The sequence below is a fragment of the Argopecten irradians genome, chromosome 2 (genome assembly GCF_041381155.1).
Source record: "Argopecten irradians isolate NY chromosome 2, Ai_NY, whole genome shotgun sequence".
In the NCBI taxonomy this organism is placed as follows: Eukaryota; Metazoa; Mollusca; class Bivalvia; order Pectinida; family Pectinidae; genus Argopecten; species Argopecten irradians.
The window spans coordinates 42,567,574-42,588,306 of NC_091135.1; the positions used below are offsets into that span (position 1 = coordinate 42,567,574).

General features: G+C 33.5%; 2 protein-coding genes across 4 annotated transcripts; one reads left to right on the forward strand and one right to left on the reverse strand.

The window, feature by feature from the left end:
* The first annotated feature begins 69 nt into the window (after window positions 1-69).
* LOC138315567 (proline-rich transmembrane protein 1-like) lies at window positions 70-16,579 on the forward strand. 2 transcript variants are annotated; one of them, XM_069256681.1, is made up of 10 exons: window positions 70-2,702; window positions 4,530-4,604; window positions 4,840-4,910; window positions 5,400-5,498; window positions 5,777-9,969; window positions 10,995-11,048; window positions 11,273-11,320; window positions 11,562-11,632; window positions 13,003-13,101; window positions 13,380-16,579. In XM_069256681.1, the coding sequence occupies exons 5-10, from the start codon at window positions 9,957-9,959 to the stop codon at window positions 13,530-13,532; spliced, it is 438 nt and encodes a 145-aa protein (XP_069112782.1). In that variant the 5' UTR covers window positions 70-2,702; window positions 4,530-4,604; window positions 4,840-4,910; window positions 5,400-5,498; window positions 5,777-9,956; the 3' UTR covers window positions 13,533-16,579. The 2 variants fall into 2 exon arrangements, with proteins under 2 accessions (XP_069112782.1, XP_069112783.1); XM_069256682.1 differs by lacking the exons at window positions 10,995-11,048; window positions 11,273-11,320; window positions 11,562-11,632; window positions 13,003-13,101; window positions 13,380-16,579 and having other exon boundaries at window positions 4,557-4,604; window positions 5,777-7,848.
* On the reverse strand, window positions 14,227-20,715 carry LOC138315568 (triple QxxK/R motif-containing protein-like). 2 transcript variants are annotated; one of them, XM_069256684.1, is made up of 5 exons: window positions 20,579-20,715; window positions 19,329-19,508; window positions 18,258-18,343; window positions 17,634-17,764; window positions 14,227-15,586 (listed from the first exon to the last, which is right to left on the reverse strand). In XM_069256684.1, the coding sequence occupies exons 2-4, from the start codon at window positions 19,390-19,392 to the stop codon at window positions 17,678-17,680; spliced, it is 237 nt and encodes a 78-aa protein (XP_069112785.1). In that variant the 5' UTR covers window positions 19,393-19,508; window positions 20,579-20,715; the 3' UTR covers window positions 14,227-15,586; window positions 17,634-17,677. The 2 variants fall into 2 exon arrangements, with proteins under 2 accessions (XP_069112785.1, XP_069112784.1); XM_069256683.1 differs by having other exon boundaries at window positions 14,227-17,764; window positions 20,579-20,714.
* Between the last annotated feature and the right edge of the window lie 18 nt (window positions 20,716-20,733).

Here is a 20,733-nt window from a genome sequence, read left to right on the forward strand (position 1 = left end):
TTAATAAATCAAGTCGTTATTCCGATGACACATACAACAATTCACTTCTTTATTATATTACTCAAAGTGTAAGACGATAACTTTCCCACAAACAACTTCCATTGATAAATCAGCGTACAAATCACGTCTACGAAGACAATGGGAATAACTTACACATGAATTGTCACTCATCCATTTATGGTACTTCAGTCAACCTGATCACTGGTAAGGAAACTTCAAATTTGATTCATATCGAAGTATATTCCTCCAAAAAAATAGGAAAAGGACAAATTATTAAACCATATTATATGGTGATGCACGTGAAATGAAAATTCATTGCATATATGAACGATATACTGTATATAAACATCTATTATCGACCTATGTTGAGGTCCATATGGTTTGATATTTCCCTGGTAGATTAAATAATAACCGAGGGCGTAGTCCGAAGTCATTTTAGTATTATAAGAGCATCGTTTAGCAAGAGATACAACGCAAAATCTATCTCACAGGTATGTGATAAAGAATTCATCCCCTAACTCAAATCACTAATGTCAGCACTTTCAAATTCACCATGAAACACATACAAAAATTAAAGCAATGGTTTCTGGACCAAATTCCAAATCATTGCTTCATAACAAAGGTATTATCATGGTATACATTGGTCAACTATTGCGTTCAAGATAACACTAGATCCTTACAAACTTTTGACAATAAAGTTTATTTGACGATATTTGTGTCCACAATGCTGGAATGACTTCTTTTTCTCTCATACCTACGGTATAATACTGATTTATCTTATGCAATACACTCAAGTTGTCTGGGACTGTATTACATGCCTACCCATGCAACACAACTTCGTGACGTCAAGTACTATTTTTTCGGTAAAATATAAACTTTTTTCAGAAACTATATTAGTTTTACTATAAAAATGCAAACTATGGGATTTGCTTTAAAATATCATACAATCTATTTGAATGGATAATTGCTTTGCAGTTGCAGTTTTTTTAAATTGTTTCTCAACATGGCATAATTGTAAAATTGTATTTTTGAACTTAGTACTCTTTCATATGTGAAGCAAAGGGATATGATATCCTCGAGATCACAAGCCCCTGCCATGCTTCATATTCACATATATGAAAGAGTCTTAAAATCCAACATGATAGACACATATACACACTGTAGAGCTATTACGTTGCACGTTGATGCGGAGTTCTAGAATAATTACCAGCATAGTTTGGTTCACTCTTTTAAGTATTGAACGTCTTTCAGTTGGCATTCATAGCCAATATCAATGCCATCTGGACAAAGGCAAACTCCATGAAACGCATTAGCGCTTTATGTTGAATTGCCCACTGTCCACTTGGTATTCATATTGGCTATGATTGCTTACTGAAATACATTCAATGCTTATATTTACATTTGGTATGACATTTATTATGAAATCTCAAGAGATTTTGCGCCTATAACGAATAAAGAATTCATTATCGTCAAAGACGGAACGACCATTCGAACAACCATCCCCACGTGATCGTTGGCACGAAAATTGTGACGTCACAATGATAATGACGTCATAATAAACAGGTGGCAGTTGATATTTTTGTAAAATATTAATCCACTCATGCCAGTATCACCAACACCCACCACCAACCCCATTAAAGCACAACACTATGGCGTTACAACTACATTTGTACATAGCCATTAATGATTCTGATTTGTAACTACAAAGTAACAGCTTGTGTCAGTCGTGTGATGAGTGAGAGCCCTCCCGTGTGGGAACATTTATAATTGTCTAATTGTTTATATTCTTGGGGACTTACCCAAACCCCCCCCCCCCCCAAAAAAAAAAAATAGCTTGTAAGTGGAAAACAGTTAACGTCACGAAGCTGTTGCCATTTGACTATCGATATATATATATATATATATATTCACTTCAAAACGAAATAAAGCCAATATTGATTATTCTCAGTGTAATTGTTTCGGTATTTGATGTCATCATATCTAGTGGTACATGTTTTAATACACTTAACTTCAAGTTGTTTAACTCTGAAATTGTTTATGTTTTACATATCTTTCAAGGACTCATTTACAATATAATTCTTTTAAAAGTAAAACCACGAAATCGATCAAATAAAGTATGAAAAGGTGTAGTTGAGAATGTGTAAGAACCATCCAATGACACGGATATTTTCCCCAGCAATAATAACTTTGAATCAAATAGTTTTCTTTTATCAGATACAACATATATATCTACGCATAATATGAGTGATCAGGTACATGTACACAATACTCGTCCAGACCGTATTACGTCATTGACTTCCGTGTAAACATTGTTGCTTTTAATCGAGTTATGTAGCTATGAAAATTCGCTAGACAAGGGTACGGTACTCTCCCGCTGACACAATTCATAATCCATTAAAAATGAAAATGTCACATCACGTTGGTTACCTTGATATATATACGGGTAAATATTATATTTGCTCTGAAAGGCAGCGTAGAAAAAATGGCAAGTAAAAGAAATGTTCCAGTGCCCATTAACCACGATAGAGCACATCTCACGGTATGTAAAAACCGGATGACCTTCCTTTGAACTACTTCCTATGTCTGTATATTGTCGTCATCTAGCGTTGAATCAACATAGGGTTATAATGCTAAATTAAACCAGGAGGAAACACTGTTTGGAATCAGAACTATTCAACATTTGATAAATATGGATCAACATGGTAAGTTGTATTTTTTTTATTTTACTATTTTCCAGAAAATACAAATTATATGAGAGTTTGCATCTAGGAATACCCTCAATAGCCTTAATCTGGTCGATATGTGTAATTGGTTATAATGAAAAGCATAGTTTCATTAATAGTAGTAGTCTAAGAGTAGATTATTGTTACTATTTCATATATGTACTGATCTTACTAAACTTGATAGCATTCATAGATTAATTAAATATTGTTTTTGGTTATTTTAGCGAGAAGATATAACATATATATATGTATACTTATCAATCTCATTGGTTATGTAATAGGAAATTTATTAAACCAAGTATTACTTAGTGATGAATGCAAGATTATATTTATCTAGTATAGCCTGGTTGAGAGGGCACTATTGCCTCATAGTATTGTCGAGGGATGGAATAGTGCCCGAGCCGAAGGCGAGGGCACTATCCCATCATGAGACGACGCTATGAGGCAATAGTGCCCTTTCTACCAAGCCATAATGGGTTTAGTACATCACCCTGACATGAAACCGTTTTTCATGTCATCGTAATAGAAGTACGTCAAGCGATACCTCGCAACGCTTTCTTCATTTCCACACCAGGTTGTTACATCAAAAGTACAACATATGAATTGTCGCAGAAATATGGGATTCTATAAAAACAGGATTCAGCTTCATGAAAATTAAAAGTAGATCAATATAGAACATTAGTGAACTGTCTTCTGTAGAAAAGCAACATTTGCTTCCATCCCCGTACACAACAGACTGTCCGCCATCTTGACGTCTTGGTCGAAGCGCAACGTCATGTAATTGTGACGTCACAATACATTCACGTTCAATTTCGCGCCACTTCAATAGTGCGGGCACTATTGTAAATAGTACCCATGTGTGTAGCCAATCAGAATCCAGTATTCTATCACGTGATGTACTAATTACCACTTATTTTTTATTTAAGGAATAAGTTTCAAGTGCGAATTTCTTGTCAAGGAATTTACCATGAATGCACCAATAAGTGACGTCTTATGATTGTTTCGGTAGCCGGAAATTACACCTTTGAACCAGAGTGCTACTGTTTTATATAGAGACGAAATTCAGGTTTTGTTTATTTCCATGAATAAATGATATGTGGAAAATAGAATCTTGCACTTGTTAATGTTTATGTAATTATTATATATTATATTGAACGCGACACTATTCAATATCCTCATAATAACGATGTATAACCACATTGCATTTGCTGTTCACTTTATTTTATTTGTACATTTGTATTTGCTTCAGAGTATATAAGTACAGGAAACATTATTTCTTTAAAGATCCTTAAAATCACGAAAATTAAATCATTAGATCAATCTATAAAAATAATCACCTGATGAAAACTGCTTTTTATGTTCTTCCTGTCCTCAGGGTATTTCTAAATTTAAAATATAAAATATAAACGAAATTCTCTAGAGGAAACAAGAAGGGACGGTCTACCTTAATATTACAATGACGCTGCAGCCACTGAAATGTGTACTCTCCGAAAGAGTTACTTTTCCAAATAGAGTATATGATGCACGTGTATTACGTATACATCGTTATAAGTTATGTTTATAGGAGCACCACCACCGTCGTACGACCAGACGTTCCCTACTGAAAAGCAACATGATAGTATGTTACCTTACTTAGTATCTGGGAAGTCGTTGTAAGTCAATTAAAATACCGCGAGTTGACTGTTACTTTTTATTCGTTTTTATTATCATTTTTAATGTATATTATATGACCTGAATTGAATGTAAAATAATAATATTGCAGAACATATGAATATATTTTAATGGTTTGATAAATATTTTGAAAAGGTCTCACGGGAAAAGAATTCATTTCAGGGAACGATCAACCCCCAAATCCTGGTCAACCTGTCCCGGAACAGCCGGGTAAGTTATCTCAACAATATAAAATCTATCACTTCTGGCGAAAACCATCAGTATTTTGTAAACGGGCTATCAATGTAATTAGCACAATATCTTTAGAATACATGCGTTGAGGTATCCATATTGAATTTCTTTACTTTCTTTCGCGTTTCGGTTTAGTCGCCTATAGGTCAATCCTAACAATAATTGACGTATATGTACGAGAAATGTCAGGTTGTCTCCCTCCATTATTATCTAGTGTTCCAACACGAGACTCCAGCAGTTACCGAAGTCGTTGTAAGTCAAGCTGACAACGTTCCAATCATCCCAGTGAGTATAAAAAGAGGGGGTTAGAAACTAAGCTGGCACGAGAAACTTCATTTTATCTCACGAATGAAAACCCTTTCAAAAGTTAGTCATATTCCCTATGCATATGTAAATTCAAAATCCGAATTATTCTGCCATTCTATCGTCAACCTAGAATTCATTAGTATCTATATATTAGGGCTAGCAAATTTCAAACAGGGCTACAAACTAAGTATTACCTCTAATAAGTCTCGTCATAAATGTACGATTATTTCAAAGAGTTTCCTTGGACCCAGCTCTTAGACCATAAATTCAACGTTCAATCACATTCACTTGACACGAATTTGATAATGGACCATCGTGTTTTTTTAGAATAAAAAATACCTCAAAACATCACGGGACTCTTGGGACAGATATGCAAAATAACTTTTTTCTTCCCTTACTCTCATAAGTATACTATTTATATCATTATATAAGACACATTTTTCATATATGTACTTTCTGTTATTTTAGACACAATCGTACCCACAATCCTACATGGCCGTCTCTGTCTTTGGATGTTTATTCTGTATCTGGCCTATTGGTATCTATGCTATAATAGCCTCAAGGAATGTGAGTATAGTAAAATTAGCTCCAGGACAAAGTCTGCGTTAGCAAGTCATTATCTTTTTATCTACTAGTATATTTTACAAATGTTGTTTTACGTCAATGTTATTGATGGTATGACGAATTTGTCATAGCTCAAGTAAACCCACTTTTGAATATCAAGTAATTATTTATGAAATATTTATTTGTTTATTAAGGAACAAAATCAGAATATTTTGCTAACTGTTACCCAGATGACCGAAATCGAGACATCTTTTCTTACACTAAACTTTCTCTGTTTTCAGGTTCAAAGTGCCATTTCCCGCGGTGACATAACGTCTGCAGGATACTGGTCACGGAATGCAACGACCATCAATATTTATAATTATGGAGGGGGGATCTTACTTATATTGACAATTATTACAGTTATTAGTACTATCTCCGACATACTGTAAGAAAATATGGATATTTATGTATTTACAGTAACTATGCGCGATGCGTCACAACAGTCAAATATTGTTCTCCGAGCTAATACACTTGGGAAACAGTTAAACTTTTGCTTTAAATTTGCATGTACACGTACTAACTTTTAGGGAAAAGCCCTACTCACCGAGATCGTTATGTTACGCAAGGAATTATGTCTTCTTAGTTTTCTTTTTTCGCAAGAGGAAAAGTCGGAGAAGCAGAACGCGTGATGACCATGACCTTCATAAAAGGAATTCAATAACTCAAGTCCTTTAATATCACATTTCATTTATTTAAAAGAAACACGATAAATAACCTGTCATAGTCCTTTAATAACACATTTCATTTATTTAAAAGAAACCCATTAAATAACCTGTCATAGTCCTTTAATAACACATTTCATTTATTTAAAAGAAACCCATTAAATAACCTGTCATAGTCCTTTAATAACACATTTCATTTATTTAAAAGAAACCCATTAAATAACCTGTCATAGTCCTTTAATATCACATTTCATTAATTTAAAAGAAACCCATGAAATAACCTGTCATAGTCCTTTAATAACACATTTCATTAATTTAAAAGAAACCCATGAAATAACCTGTCATAGTTCTTTAATAACACATTTCATTTATTTAAAAGAAACCCATTAAATAACCTGTCATAGTCCTTTAATATCACATTTCATTAATTTAAAAGAAACCCATGAAATAACCTGTCATAGTCCTTTAATAACACATTTCATTAATTTAAAAGAAACCCATGAAATAACCTGTCATAGTCCTTTAATATCACATTTCATTTATTTAAAAGAAACCCATTAAATAACCTGTCATAGTCCTTTAATAACACATTTCATTAATTTAAAAGAAACCCATGAAATAACCTGTCATAGTCCTTTAATAACACATTTCATTTATTTAAAAGAAACCCATTAAATAACTTGTCATAGTCCTTTAATATCACATTTCATTTATTTAAAAGAAACCCGATAAATAACCTGTCACATCGCATTTTGCGCTTAATTTCCGTTGTTCGCACACACATTTCATGTGTTTTGGTATTTCTTCTGTGTTATATAAGTTATGAGCTTGTTTTAATGGCTTTATGATATAGTTCAAAGTACAACTGTCGTTGTTTATTCCAATGTTAAGTTTACCGATAAACGGAATAATCGCTCGGAAGATTTCCCGAGTAATTAATCGGTTAGTGAATTCCGACCGATTTGGCGACCCTAGGTGTAACCAATAATAAATACGAAATGATTAGTTATGTATACTGTAAGTTTCTTAACAAATGCCATTAACATAAAACTCAGATCTATTGCGACAAGAAAAAAAACATTGTTTGTGGAGAACAAGATTTAATCAGATTCGCATTTTTGATCTCATATCTTCAAACTCGTTAAAAAACATCATTTCGGTTTGTTATATAACTTTAACAAGAGGACACAATTTGACTACGACGAACGGTAATATAAAGAGCAGACGACATAAGCTTATTTGCCTATGAATATTGGACGATAACTTTCACACAAACAATAAATCTTTGTTAGGGAAACTTATCAGATTAATTCACATCGAAGTACATTCCTTCAGAAAGACAAATTATATCCAACACCATATGGTAATAATTCAGGTGACGTGAAAATATATGTATTGTTACATCATCATTTAGCAAGATACACATCGCAAAACCAATGTAATACAGATTTTAACGAATAATATTTGGACAAGAATTCTCTCTGTAACTTAAAACAATTATGTCAGCACTTTCAAATAAATACATCATGATCTATTACAGGTATTGTAAAGGTATAGTATTTCAAACAAGATATATATTGGTCAACGGTAGCGTTCGAGATAACACTGGATCCTTACAAGTGTTTGACAATAAAGTGTATTTGACGATATTTGCGTCCACACTGCTGGAATTACTTTTTCTTTCATAACTAAGGGTGTAATACTATTTTATCATATGCAATACACTCAAGTTGTCTGAGTTTGTATTACATGGCTACCCATAAAATACAGCCTCGTGATGTCACAGTAATGAAGTAAAACGTATTTTTTTAATCTATGTTTGTTTTGATATAAAAAAAATGCAAACCAATGGATTTGCGTTAAAATATGCAATTTTCATGTAAGGAGAATCGATTTGCTTCGAAATTATTTCTCAAAATGGCGGGCAATCATAATTGTAATAAACGGTCGAGGTATGAAATAAAAATACTCTTTCATATGTGGATGTGAAGGAAAAAGACATTCTAACCTCGGAATCACAAAATGTTGCTATACTTCACATTCAAATATGAAGGAGTCTTAAACATGATATACCGGTACATATGTACACATTGTAAATGTGCACTTTGAGCATTATTGAGTTCTAGGTTAATTACCAGTATGGTTTGGTTCACTCATAAACACGTTAAACAATAATCCATCACCAATAAAATCAAAGCAAAACAGCAGTATAATTACAATTATGTTATGACGTTACAAGTATGCCCATTATTGATCTTCTGAACTGCATTCACACATTAATAGCTTGTGTTAGTCGTGTGAGTTAGAGCCCTCTCGTGTGGGGACATTAATTGTTTATATTCTTCAGAGCTGACACCAAAACTCCATCCTTGCCAGTCTTCGAATATTTAGCTTGTTTTCCTAATGTAAAGTGTAACACAGTAATGTCAGGAAGCTGTTGATATTTGACTATCGATACAAATGTTCACTTCAAAACGAAAAAAAAACACCAATAATAATGATACTCAGTGTAAATGTTACGGTATCTGCTGTCATCATATCCAGTGGTACGTGTTTTGAACAAGAATTCCACGGAAGTGGATGTGTCGCCTGCACAGCAGCTTAAAACATCACAAAAAAATAGTTGTTTACAGTTGAAAATATTTTTAATAGTAAGGTGAAGTTATCAAATTCCGTAACTCTTGCAAATATTGGATAATAAATACTAAAAGGTATCGCACGGAAATCAAGAAATTATCTGTTTTGACCATTTTAAAGTCCCGTAACTCTTGCAAATACTAATGGATTTTGGCAGTATCAAACCCATTTGAGATCTCATTGATATAAAGCAATATATTAAATTTAGGTGAAATCGGATAATAAATACTAAAATTATTGAGCGGAAACCATGTTTTGACGATTTTAAAGTCCTCTATCTGTTGCAAATATTGACGGATTTTGACCAGTACCTAACTCATCCGAGATCTCATTAATATAAACAATATACCAAATTTGGTTGTAATCGGACAATAAATACTAAAGTTATCGCACGGAAACCTTTTTCCCCGACGCCGACATAGTGATACCTACATGTATGCGTCGCCCTTGCGTTGCAGGCGACACAAAAACACTTACGAATCAAACTTCAAGTTGTTTAACTATGAAATTGTTCATGTATCAACCTCGAAATCGATTGAATAAGTTGTAAAAAGGTGTAGATGAAAAAATATAAGAACCGTCCAGCGATTTGTAAATAATATAATAAAAGGGATAATAAACTTGAATCAAACAGGTTCCTTTTATAAGATACAACATATATATGTACGCATAATATGAGTGATCATGTATATGTATACAATACTCATTTAGAGCGTATTACGTCATAGACTTCCGTCTAAACATCAGCTATGTAACTTCGCTAGTCAATGGTACGATAATCTCCCCCAGGTAGCCATGACAATTCATAATCCATTAAAAACGAAAACGTCACATCAAGTTGGTTACCTGTATATATATACGGGTAGATATTATTTTTTCTTTGATATGCAGCGGAGAATAAATGGCAAGTAAAAGAAATGTTCTAGTGCCCATTAACCACGATAGAGCACATCTTACGGTATGTAAAAACCGGATGACCTTCCTTTGAACTACTTCCTATGTCTGTATATTGTCGTCATCTAGCGTTGAATCAACATAGGGTTATAATGCTAAATTAAACCAGGAGGTAACATTGACATGCGAACTGTTTAGAATCAGAATTATTCAACATTTGATAAATATGGATCAACATGGTAAGTTGTATTTTCTTTATTTTTTACTATTTTCCAGAAAATATAAATCATATGAGAGTTTGTATCTAGGGATAACCTCAATAGCCTTAATCTGGCCGAAATGTGTAATTGGTTATAATGAAAAGCATAGTTTCATTGATAGTAGTAGTCTAAACGTAGATTATTGTTACTATTTCATATATGTATTGATCTTACTAAACTTGATTGCATTTATAGATTAATTCACTCCAATATAAATATTGTTTTTGGTTATTTTGGCAAGAAGATACAACATATATATGTATTCTTATCAATCTCATTGGTTATGTAAAAGGAAATTTATTAAACCAAGTATTACGTAGTGATGAATGCAAGACTCTATATACCACTTATCTTTTATTTAAGGAATAAGTTTCAAGTGCGAATTTTTTGTCAAGGAATTTACCCTGAACGCACCAATAAGTGAGGTCTTATGATTGTTTCGGTAGCCGGAAACTACACTTTTGAACCAGATTGCTACTGTTTTACATTGTATATAGAGACGAAATTCAGGTTTTGTTTATTTCCATGAATAAAGGATATGTGGAAAATAGAATCTTGCACTTGTTAATGTTTATGTAATTATTATATATTATATTGAACGCGGCACTATTCAATATCCTCATAATAACGATGTATAACCATATTGTATTTGCTGTTCACTTTATTTTATTTTTACATTTGTATTTGCTTCAGAGTATATAAGTACAGGAAACATTATTTCTTTAAAGATCCTTAAAATATGGAAAATTAAATCATTAGATCAATCTATAAAAATAATCACCTGATGAAAACTGCTTTTTATGTTCTTCCTGTTCTCAGGGTATTTCTAAATTTAAAATATAAACGAAATTCTCTAGAGGAAACTAGAATGACGGTCTACCTTAATTAATATTACAATGACGCTGCAGCCACTGAAATGTGTACTCTCCGAAAGAGTTACTTTTCCAAATAGAGTAAATGATGCACGTGCATTACGTATACATCGTTATAAGTTATGTTTATAGGAGTACCACCACCGTCGTACGACCAGACGTTCCCTACTGAAAAGCAACCTGATGGTAAGTTACCTTACTTAGTATTTCGGCGGATGTGTCAATTAAAATACCGCGAGTTGACTGTCACTTTTTATTTGTTTTTATTATCATTTTAATGTGTATTATATGACCTGAATTGAATGTAAAATAGTAATATAGTAGAACATATGAATATAGTTTTTACATATTATAAAAAATGGTTTGATAAATATTTTGAAAAAGTCTCACGGGTAAAGAATTCATTTCAGGGTACGATCAACCTCCAAATCCTGGTCAACCTGTCCCAGAACAGCCGGGTATGTACATGTATCTCAACAATATCAAATCTATCACTTCTGGTGAAAACTATCAGTATTTTGTAAACGGACTATCAATGTGATTGGCACAATATCTTTTAGCATATACGCGTTGATGTATCCATATTGAATTTCTTTACTCTCTTTCGCGTTTCGGTTTAGTCGCCTATAGGTCAATCCTAACAATAATTGACGTATATGTATGAGAAATGTCAGGTTGTCTCCCTCCATTATTATCTAGTGCTCCAACACGAGACTCCAGCAGTTACCGAAGTCGTTGTAAGTCAAGCTGACAACGTTCCAATCATCCCGGTAAGTATGAAAAGAGGGGGTTAGAAACTAAGCTGGCACGAGAAACTTCATTTTATCTCACGAATGAAAACCCTTTCAAAAGTTGGTCATATTCGCTATTCATATAAAAATTCAAAATCCGAATTATTCTGCCATTCTATCGTCAACCTAGAATTCATTAGTATCTATATATTAGGGCTAGCAAATTTCAAACAAGACTACAAACTAAGCATTACCTTTAATAAGTCTCGTAAAGGTCATGATTTTATTTGATAATAGAACATCGTCCTTTTTAGAATTACAAGAGGCCCAGATGGCCTGTATCGCTTACCTGGTTATTGTAATACCAAGTAATGTTCTGAATACAGGATCATTGTTTCTTTTCTAAAGGAATTTGAAGGTTTACCTCTAATTTCCCTATTTGGACCCAGTCTTTATGCTCCAAGAATTCAGAGCCAAAATTTACACAAAATCTGTTACCCTTCCCAAAGGATATTTCTGGTCAAATTTGGTTGCATTCTATGCAGAACTTTATGAGTAGTAGCAATTTAAAGGCTTTACTTCTATTTCCCATATTGGACCCCGCCCCTCCTGCCCCCCGGAGGGGGGATCAGAGCCAAAATTTATACAAACTATGTTCCCCTTCCCCAAATAATGTTTCTGGCTAAATTTGGTTACATTCCGTTCATAACTCTATGACTAGAAGCGATTTAAAGGCTTTACCTCTATCTCCCCTATTGGGGCCCGCCCCTCCTGTCCCCGGATGGTCAGAGCCAAAATTTATACAATCTCTGTTCCCCTTCCCCCAAGGATGTTTCTGGCCAAATTTGGTTAAATTTCATGCAGAACTTTATGACTAGTAGCGAATTAATGGATTTTAAATTCTACTATTGGGCCCGCCCCAGGGGGTCAGAGCCAAAATCAATACAAACATTGTTCCCCTTCCACTAAGGATGTTTCTGTCCAACTTTGGTTACATTCCATGCAGAACTCAATACTAATAGCGATTTAAAGGCTTTATCTCTAATTGGATCCCGTCCCTCCTGCCCCCGGGTAGTCAGAGCCAAAAGTTATACAAACTCTGTTCCCCTTCCCTCAAGGATGTTTCTGGTCAAATTTGGTTACATTCCATGCATAACTCTATGACAAGTAGCGATTTAAAGGAAATGTTGACGGACGGGCGGACGGACGGACCGACGACGGACGCCGCACCATGACATAAGCTCACCGGCCCTTCGGGTTAGGTGAGCTAAAATACGTCAAAACATCACGGGACTCTTGGGACAGAATTGCAAAATAACTTTTTTCTGTCCTTACTCCAGTAAAAATACTACATGTATTTATATCATTATATAAGACACATTATTCATATGTACTTTCTGTTATTTTAGGCACAACCATACCCACAATCCTACATGGCCGTCTCTATCTTTGGCTGTTTATTCTGTATCTGGCCTATTGGTATATGTGCTATAATAGCCTCAAGGAATGTGAGTATAGTAAAATTAGCTCCAGGAAAAAGTCTGCGTTAGCAAAGTCATTATCTTTTTATCTACTAGTATATTTTACAAATGTTGTTTTATGTCAATGTTATTGTTGGTATGACAAATTTGTCATAGCTCAAGTAAACCCACTTTTGAATATCAAGTAATTATTTATGAAACATTTATTTGTTTATTAAGAATCAAATCAGGATATTTTGCTGACTGTTACCCAGAAGACCGAAATAAAGACATCTTTTCTTACACTAACCTTTCTATGTTTTCGGGTTCAAAGTGCCATTGCGCGCGGTGACATAACGTCTGCACAAAGCTCGTCACGGAAAGCAAAGGACATCAATATAATTAATTTTATAGGGGGGATCTTACTTATATTGACAATTGTTAGCATTATCTCGGACATAAGAAGATATGGATTTTAATGTATTTCTTTTTAATCTATGCAATGCATTCCAATATGGGAATGTTGTTTGCTGAGCTCATACACTTGGTAAACAGCTAAATTGTTGCTTTAAATATGTACATGTACTAACTTTTAAGCAACTCTCCGAGATTGTTTTATGGCATAACGAATTGTGTCGTAAGTTTTCTTTTCTCGGAGAAACAGAACGCGTGATGACTGTAGCCTTTATACATGTATTAGGAGTTCAATGCATCAAGACGTTAGTCCGATGACACATTCAACATTTTACTTTTTTACAGAAAAGATTAATAACATCCCATTTTGCGCTTAGTTTCCCTTGTTCGCAAACACATTTCATTCGTATTTGAATTTCTACTGTGTTACATAATTTATGTATTCTAGGATAATGACAAACGGTGTAACTCGAAGTACAAGTTTTTAAAAGATATATCTTTAAACTATTTCAAACCCATAATACATACAAAATGATTGATTAATATGCAAGTTACTTAACAAATGCCTTTAACTCAAAGCTCATATCTATTGCGACTGGAAAAAAACATTGTGGAGAACGAGAATTATTCGAACAGGTAAGAGAACGTTATTTTGGTTTTGTTATATCACCTTGAAAAGATAATATAAAGAGCAGACGACATATGTGTTGTTTATCTTTAAATATCGATAACTTTCCACAAACAACAATAAATCATCGGTAGGGAAACTTAACATTTTAATTCATATAGAAGTACATTCCCCCAGAAAAAAATGGGGGAAAGGACAAATTATATCCAACACCATATGGTAATTCATGTGACGTAAATTCATTGCATATATGAACGATATACCATATATAAAGTTACATCATCGTTAAGCAAGGGACACAACGCAAAACCTATCTCACAGGTATGAAATATCTATGTGATGAATAATTTACCGAATGGTATTTGGACATCACTTCACTCTGTAACTCAAAATACTAATGTCAGAACTTTCAAATTCATCATTAAAACACACACATAAACACAAATTAAAGCCATGATTTCTGGACTTCTTATCAATGATCTATTACAAAGGTATTGTAAAGGTATAGTATATCACACAAGAAATATATTGGTCAACTGTTGTGTTAGATATCCTGAATCCTTACAAACGTTTGACAATAAAGTGTATTTGACGATATTTGTGTCCACACCGCTGGAATTACTTTTCCTCTCATACCTAAGGGGTAATACTATTTTATCATATGTAATACACTCAAGTCGTCTGAGACTGTATTGTATGGTTCCCCAGCCTCGTGACGTCATGCCCTCAATAAAATTACTATTTTCTCGATGAATTTTAACATTGTATTCATAAACTATGTCGGGTTTAACTATAAAAATGTAAACCATGGAATTTGTGTTAAAATATCATGCAATTTTCATGTATGGACAATTGGGTTGCAGTTGCGGTTTTCTTCGAAATTATTTCTCAAAATGGCTGGCAATCATGATTTTACTTTTGTAATAAAACGTCGAGGTATAAGAGAAAAATATGTGGATATAAAAGGATAGGAATATTCAACCCTCGGGACCACAAAATCAAAATGTTTCTAGACTGCATATTCACATATGAAAGAGTCTTAAAATCAAACAAGAGACACATATGTACATATTGTAGAACTATAACGTTGGACGTTGGTGTGGCGTACCAGTATAGTTTGGTTCACTTATAAACAAATAAACATGTAAAACAATAATCCACTCATGTCAGTATCACCATCACCCACCACAAATCTCACAAGAGCACAACTGCGGTACAATCAAAATTTACATGCATGTACATAATTAAACATCAAAATAATTTAAAGACGTAATGGTACTACCTACATCTGGTCATTAAAGGTCTTTTGAATTTCATCTAGTACAAAACAATATATTTAATCTTAATTTCTAATTACAAGTATGTGCATTAATAATTCGTTGTAAATGACGTGTTTTGCATTAAAAAATAAACGTATAATACTTAAAGCTGTATTTTACTGAATAACTAAAGACATCTTGATTTCTCCATTCGTGGTTTTCATTTCCAAAACTACAAAAACAAATTCATAAATTAAACAGCAATATACTGCGTTTTATATATTAAAGAGAGGGACTCTATGAAGATATGAACCATTTGTAGATAATTGTGAGTGAAAAATAACAGTCGAAATGGTTTATAGATTTACAACATCAATCAAATAATGGATATGATTTTGTATAAACAACATTTCGAGGACTATTTCTTATTTCACTATAAGAACATCAATATGACCATTCCTATACAACAAGGTTTGTCTTGCACACAGGATAAAGCTTCCATTATAAGGTTTTCTGAATGATACAGACACTTTTAGCAGGTATGCATGTAATTATTCTTGGTCTATAATCTATACAGTGGACTATAGACATAACATGTTTTGCGTTTAAATCATCTTGTTTGTGATCTGACATTGAGCACATCTTTTCAGGTGCAATTTGTTCAAGTAAGGAGATGTCATACACAAAATAGCATAAGCTCATGTTATAAATACTAGTATTTAATATAAAATACAGAAAAAAACCGTTTTGTGAGTAAGAATGCAGCGTCAATTGTGACTTTTATTCTGTACAAAATAGAAGATGTTTATCAAAATAATGACGTTTTTCTGTACAAAATGGAAAAATAATTATCAAAATAATAATGTCATGTTGTTATTTGTGACTATTTCCTTAATACCACGTACAAATTGTAGTTTTATCATATTTTAACAACTCAGTAGATTTAATGTTACACTACCTCCAGCCACGGTCTGTAGTAAGTAACGTCAGTAATTAGTACATGATTTATTGTTTTCATTGTTCATTTCTTTTTTATTTTATTTTAGAATTTCACTTATGATACTTTTACAAAGATACATTCCTGTTATGTATAAAATGTAAACAGCTTAAACTTATGATCTGGTGGAATTTGAACCATGAATAATTTATATCAACCAGAAGGTATAACTTTACACTTTGTATCTTTCTATAAGAATGCAACTTGAAATAAAATATTTTGACTTGATGCTGCAACTATCAGATTTCAGATAATTATCAGATAATCAGATAATCAGATTTCCATACACACCCTGGGTACTTTCTTTGTATCAATTTTAGCATACAATATACCAGTAATTCTAGACAAAGTCATCAGCACTTATTCATTTATCGTCGCAGTTACATTAACATATTCAATGAATAATGAGTTTTTAAACACCTTATACCAATTCATATATTTACATGTAGGATTTAATTGACTGGCATAACAACACAAATGTATCAATGCATTTCTTTCCCATCAACCATCAAAAATGCTCAAAATGAAGATATGGACAGTATCATTACATTTCTTCCTAACAAAATATAGATAAACTGCAACTTGCGTATTTTGTGATATATCCCAATAAACGATACGTTAAAATGCTGAAAAAACATTTTAGAAACAAACTGATATCCATTAGATAAAATATCAAAAAAAACTTTCAGCACATCAATTTGAAAAAATAAAATTACTGCTAAAATATGAATGTTTACAGCAAAAGTTAAAAGAAAAAGATAATTTATAAAGCTTAATTGTTTTCGCACAAAAATAATTAAAAAAGCTATATCTATCGAGGATATGCAAGAAGAATTAACAACTGCCAAAGACTCTCCTGATCAAACAAGAACAGTGGAATGTTGTTATTGTAATATACAGCAGTTATTATCATCTTTTTTATAAAATAGTAGAACTACACTAGGTGTCAAGTAATGTAATGGTAAATACAGTAATTCTACAGGATATATTCATGACACCTCATTTTATTGAACAAAAACGTGATGATATATTTTACCAATCCCTATAAGATTTAATCTACTATAAGTGATTTCCTTTGAAATCCTATTATGTGGGATACACAATTTTATCTCTTATGTAAGATTATGTCATGTATATGACAATAACAAGCAATACTAATTTTTAGTATTGAAATGAAAAAAAAAATCAAAAAACAAAACAGATTTTCACATTAATGCCCTGCTTTTCCCAGGTTAAAGCTGTCTATATGAACAGCAACATTCTTGATAACAGATATACTAACCCCTGGGTTACCAGTTACCATGGGTAGCACACCAGTGGCCGGGCCTAAGATGGTCTCTCTAAGCTCACATAAAGGATCATATACACAGCTACAATGACTAGTAGAAATCCAGTGAGCATAAGCACCACATCCTGTAAAGAAACAACTTCACAGTGAGAAAACCAATCCTCAGAATGATGATGTGAAAATCATACTACAGAATTATAGCTATTATTATTCACTTAGTCTGGAAAAATCATGAAAAATTCATACCAAAGAATTTTTATGAATGTTAAAACTATTCCTGGTTAGAAAGAGAGAGGGAGAGTTGTTACTTGCTATTTTGTACACTGTATTTGCATATTATAGAGTTACCTGCCCTTGCTAGTAAATTTAACTGTCATTACTTTTCAGGGAAATCAGTGTATTTTCGTTCACAAATAATGACTTCATTTTTTATACCTACAAGCAAGGGCAGATAACTTTGTAATCTGTAAATACAGTTTAACATATCTAGATCTTGACAACCTACCCTGGTAAATTGAAAAGAATCAATTCCAGATATTAATTACTACCTATAGCAAAAAATACAATGGTACTAGAAAAATAATTTTAAATATTTTCAAACAAAATACATGTTCTCACCTTGATGCCCATGGCAGACTGGAGCTTTCCAGCCCTATCTTTACTTTTCTTAACTTCACTCTTACTTTTTTTGTAATCTTGTTTTCCTGAAATAAATTAAAATATAAGAGCTGCATTCTGTTGGTTACAGGCCTGATACAATGTACATATTTGTTTTAGGAAAAAGACAAGTTTTTTTCTCTCTCACTCCAAAGTACAAGCATTGCCTGTCCCTCTTAAAAGCAATCAATTGCAATGAGCAAGTATACCAAATTTATATGTATCGATGACCAGAAAATATGACTCAATTTCCAAAGTATGGTACCCTAGTACATTATGGACACCTAAGCTTGAGCTACAAGTATTTTACATCTGGCCCTTACTAAACATGTAACTTAATGCAAATTATGGTCTTGCTTTCACAAAACTATTTAGCTAAAAGAGCTTGTTTAATAAAATACAAGAGATCCCAGAGGGATCTTGGCGCCCACCTAAGAATGATCTTTGTCTGACAAGGGAAAGAGGGATCTTTTCTCTGCTTTTCAAGCTTTTCCTACATATTACTACACATGAAATTTGAGAAAGATCCCTTGACTACTTTCTGAGATATATAACAGTAACAAACTTCAATTATCAAAATCCAAGATGGCGGCCTGTCGGCCATCTTGTTCACCGATCAGTCCTAAAATGCAATATGCACAACTAGGGCCCTAAGGGAACCTGTACATGAAATTTGAGAAGAATTCTTTTGGTACTTTTTGAGAAATAGCAGTAACAAACTTTAAACTATCAAAATCCAAGATGGCTGCCTGGCGGCCATTTTGTTGACCGATTGGTCTCAAAATACAATATGCACAACTAGGGCCCTAGGGGAACCTACATATGAAATTTGAGAAACATCCCTTCAGTACTTTCTGAGAAATAGCGGTAACAAGAATTGTTAATGGACGGAAGGACGGACGGCCGGACGGCGGAAGGACGGACAACGGACCACGGACAAAAAGCGATTTGAATAGCCCACCATCTGTTGATGGTGGGCTAAAAATTTAACAATGTCCTTGACATGAAACATTGATTGAAACACTGACTTACCTATTTGCTTCCTGTACATATCCACCGGAGCACCTCGATTGGCTTGTGTATCTTTCTTCCCCATCTTGTTTAAATCTATACTATACCGTTACAGGTATAAAATCCCGTATAAGGACTTAGATGTAAATGCAGCTGGCATACAGGTGTATAGACATATCCTTACTCTCCAAAAATGGAACTCTAAAGGAAGAAAACCTAAAGGTAGTCATAGTTCTTATTGAAGTTCACACATAATGACATACATGAATCTTCCATAATCATTATGCACATGTGTACAAACAAGGTTCTTAACTTTCTACTAAATATCTCAATAGGAGTTCTTTCATTTTGACTTAATTATTAGATTATTGTACATCACTGATCAGAAATAGCTAGTCAATATCTCTAATACAAAAAACATATTGCAATGTGATGCACATGGCACAGATGCATGCTATCAAAAACATACAAAACTACATTAACCACATATGCATTTAAATTAGAACAAAGGGTTGAGCATGTTTTTCACTCCTCTTTTGTTTTCTTCATGAAACATGTACTGGATCTACATCTACATGTATGTAAAACTTGTGTAGCGGGATTGGACTGGGTCGATCATCGGTGACCGGGTAGCTCAGGCTGTAGAGCACTTGGCTAGTGTTCTGAGGGTCCTGGGTTCGAATCCCGGTCTGTCCGCTACATTCTCTTCTCTCCTGTTACAAAATTGGCGCCCAACTAAATAACCCACGGTGGTGGTGTTTGGAAGGGTCTTGTATGTCTTCAAGGGCGAAGACTTCGAGAAAGGAGGGAGGAGTGTAGCGGGATTGGACTGGGTCGATCACCGGTGACCAGGTAGCTCAGGCGGTAGAGCACTTGGCTAGTGTTCAGATGGTCCCGGGTTCGAATCCCGGTCTGGCTGCTACATTTTCTCCTGTCCTGTTACACTTGTATTCATTTCAATCTAATTTGTTACCAAATTTCACTGATTCTCATGTAAATTGTACACTTTAATAATCAATTACATTAAATTTTGTAAACTATCGTGAATTACCACCGAAACTACAGTACTCCTCACAGCCTTTTCAACATTTATTCCGGATCTTATGCAAGAGAACTGCACATGGATACAAAACTCGCATAATAGACAGTGAAACATTTTACGTCCACACAAAATATTTATTAGTTCTAATACACATTAAATGTCTTGATATCGCCTTCTGAGCGTTTAAGTTTTTAAAGTTTTCGTTTAAAACAAATAATTTCATACTCACACACGCGTTTTACATTTGTTGATGATGTGGTACTTAATGTCGCTTAGGCAGTTGCGAACAATGTATTCTACTTTCACTTTTGTTTTTACTAACCTTTCTCTGAAACAGTATCGGCATAACTAACAGACATAGAACATTTTTATAAGCTAGAAAAT

Coding starts and splice junctions, on each gene's coding strand:
- LOC138315567 (XM_069256681.1), top strand. Junction 11,321..11,561: donor ACCTGTCCCAGAACAGCCGG/GTATGTACATGT, acceptor ATTATTATCTAG/TGCTCCAACACGAGACTCCA. Junction 13,102..13,379: donor CTATAATAGCCTCAAGGAAT/GTGAGTATAGTA, acceptor CTATGTTTTCGG/GTTCAAAGTGCCATTGCGCG.
- LOC138315568 (XM_069256684.1), bottom strand. CDS start 19,392: ATGGGGAAGAAAGATACACAAGCCAATCGAGGTGCTCCGGTGGATATG. Junction 18,344..19,328: donor TATGTACAGGAAGCAAATAG/GTAAGTCAGTGT, acceptor AATTTATTTCAG/GAAAACAAGATTACAAAAAA. Junction 17,765..18,257: donor AGTCTGCCATGGGCATCAAG/GTGAGAACATGT, acceptor GTTTCTTTACAG/GATGTGGTGCTTATGCTCAC.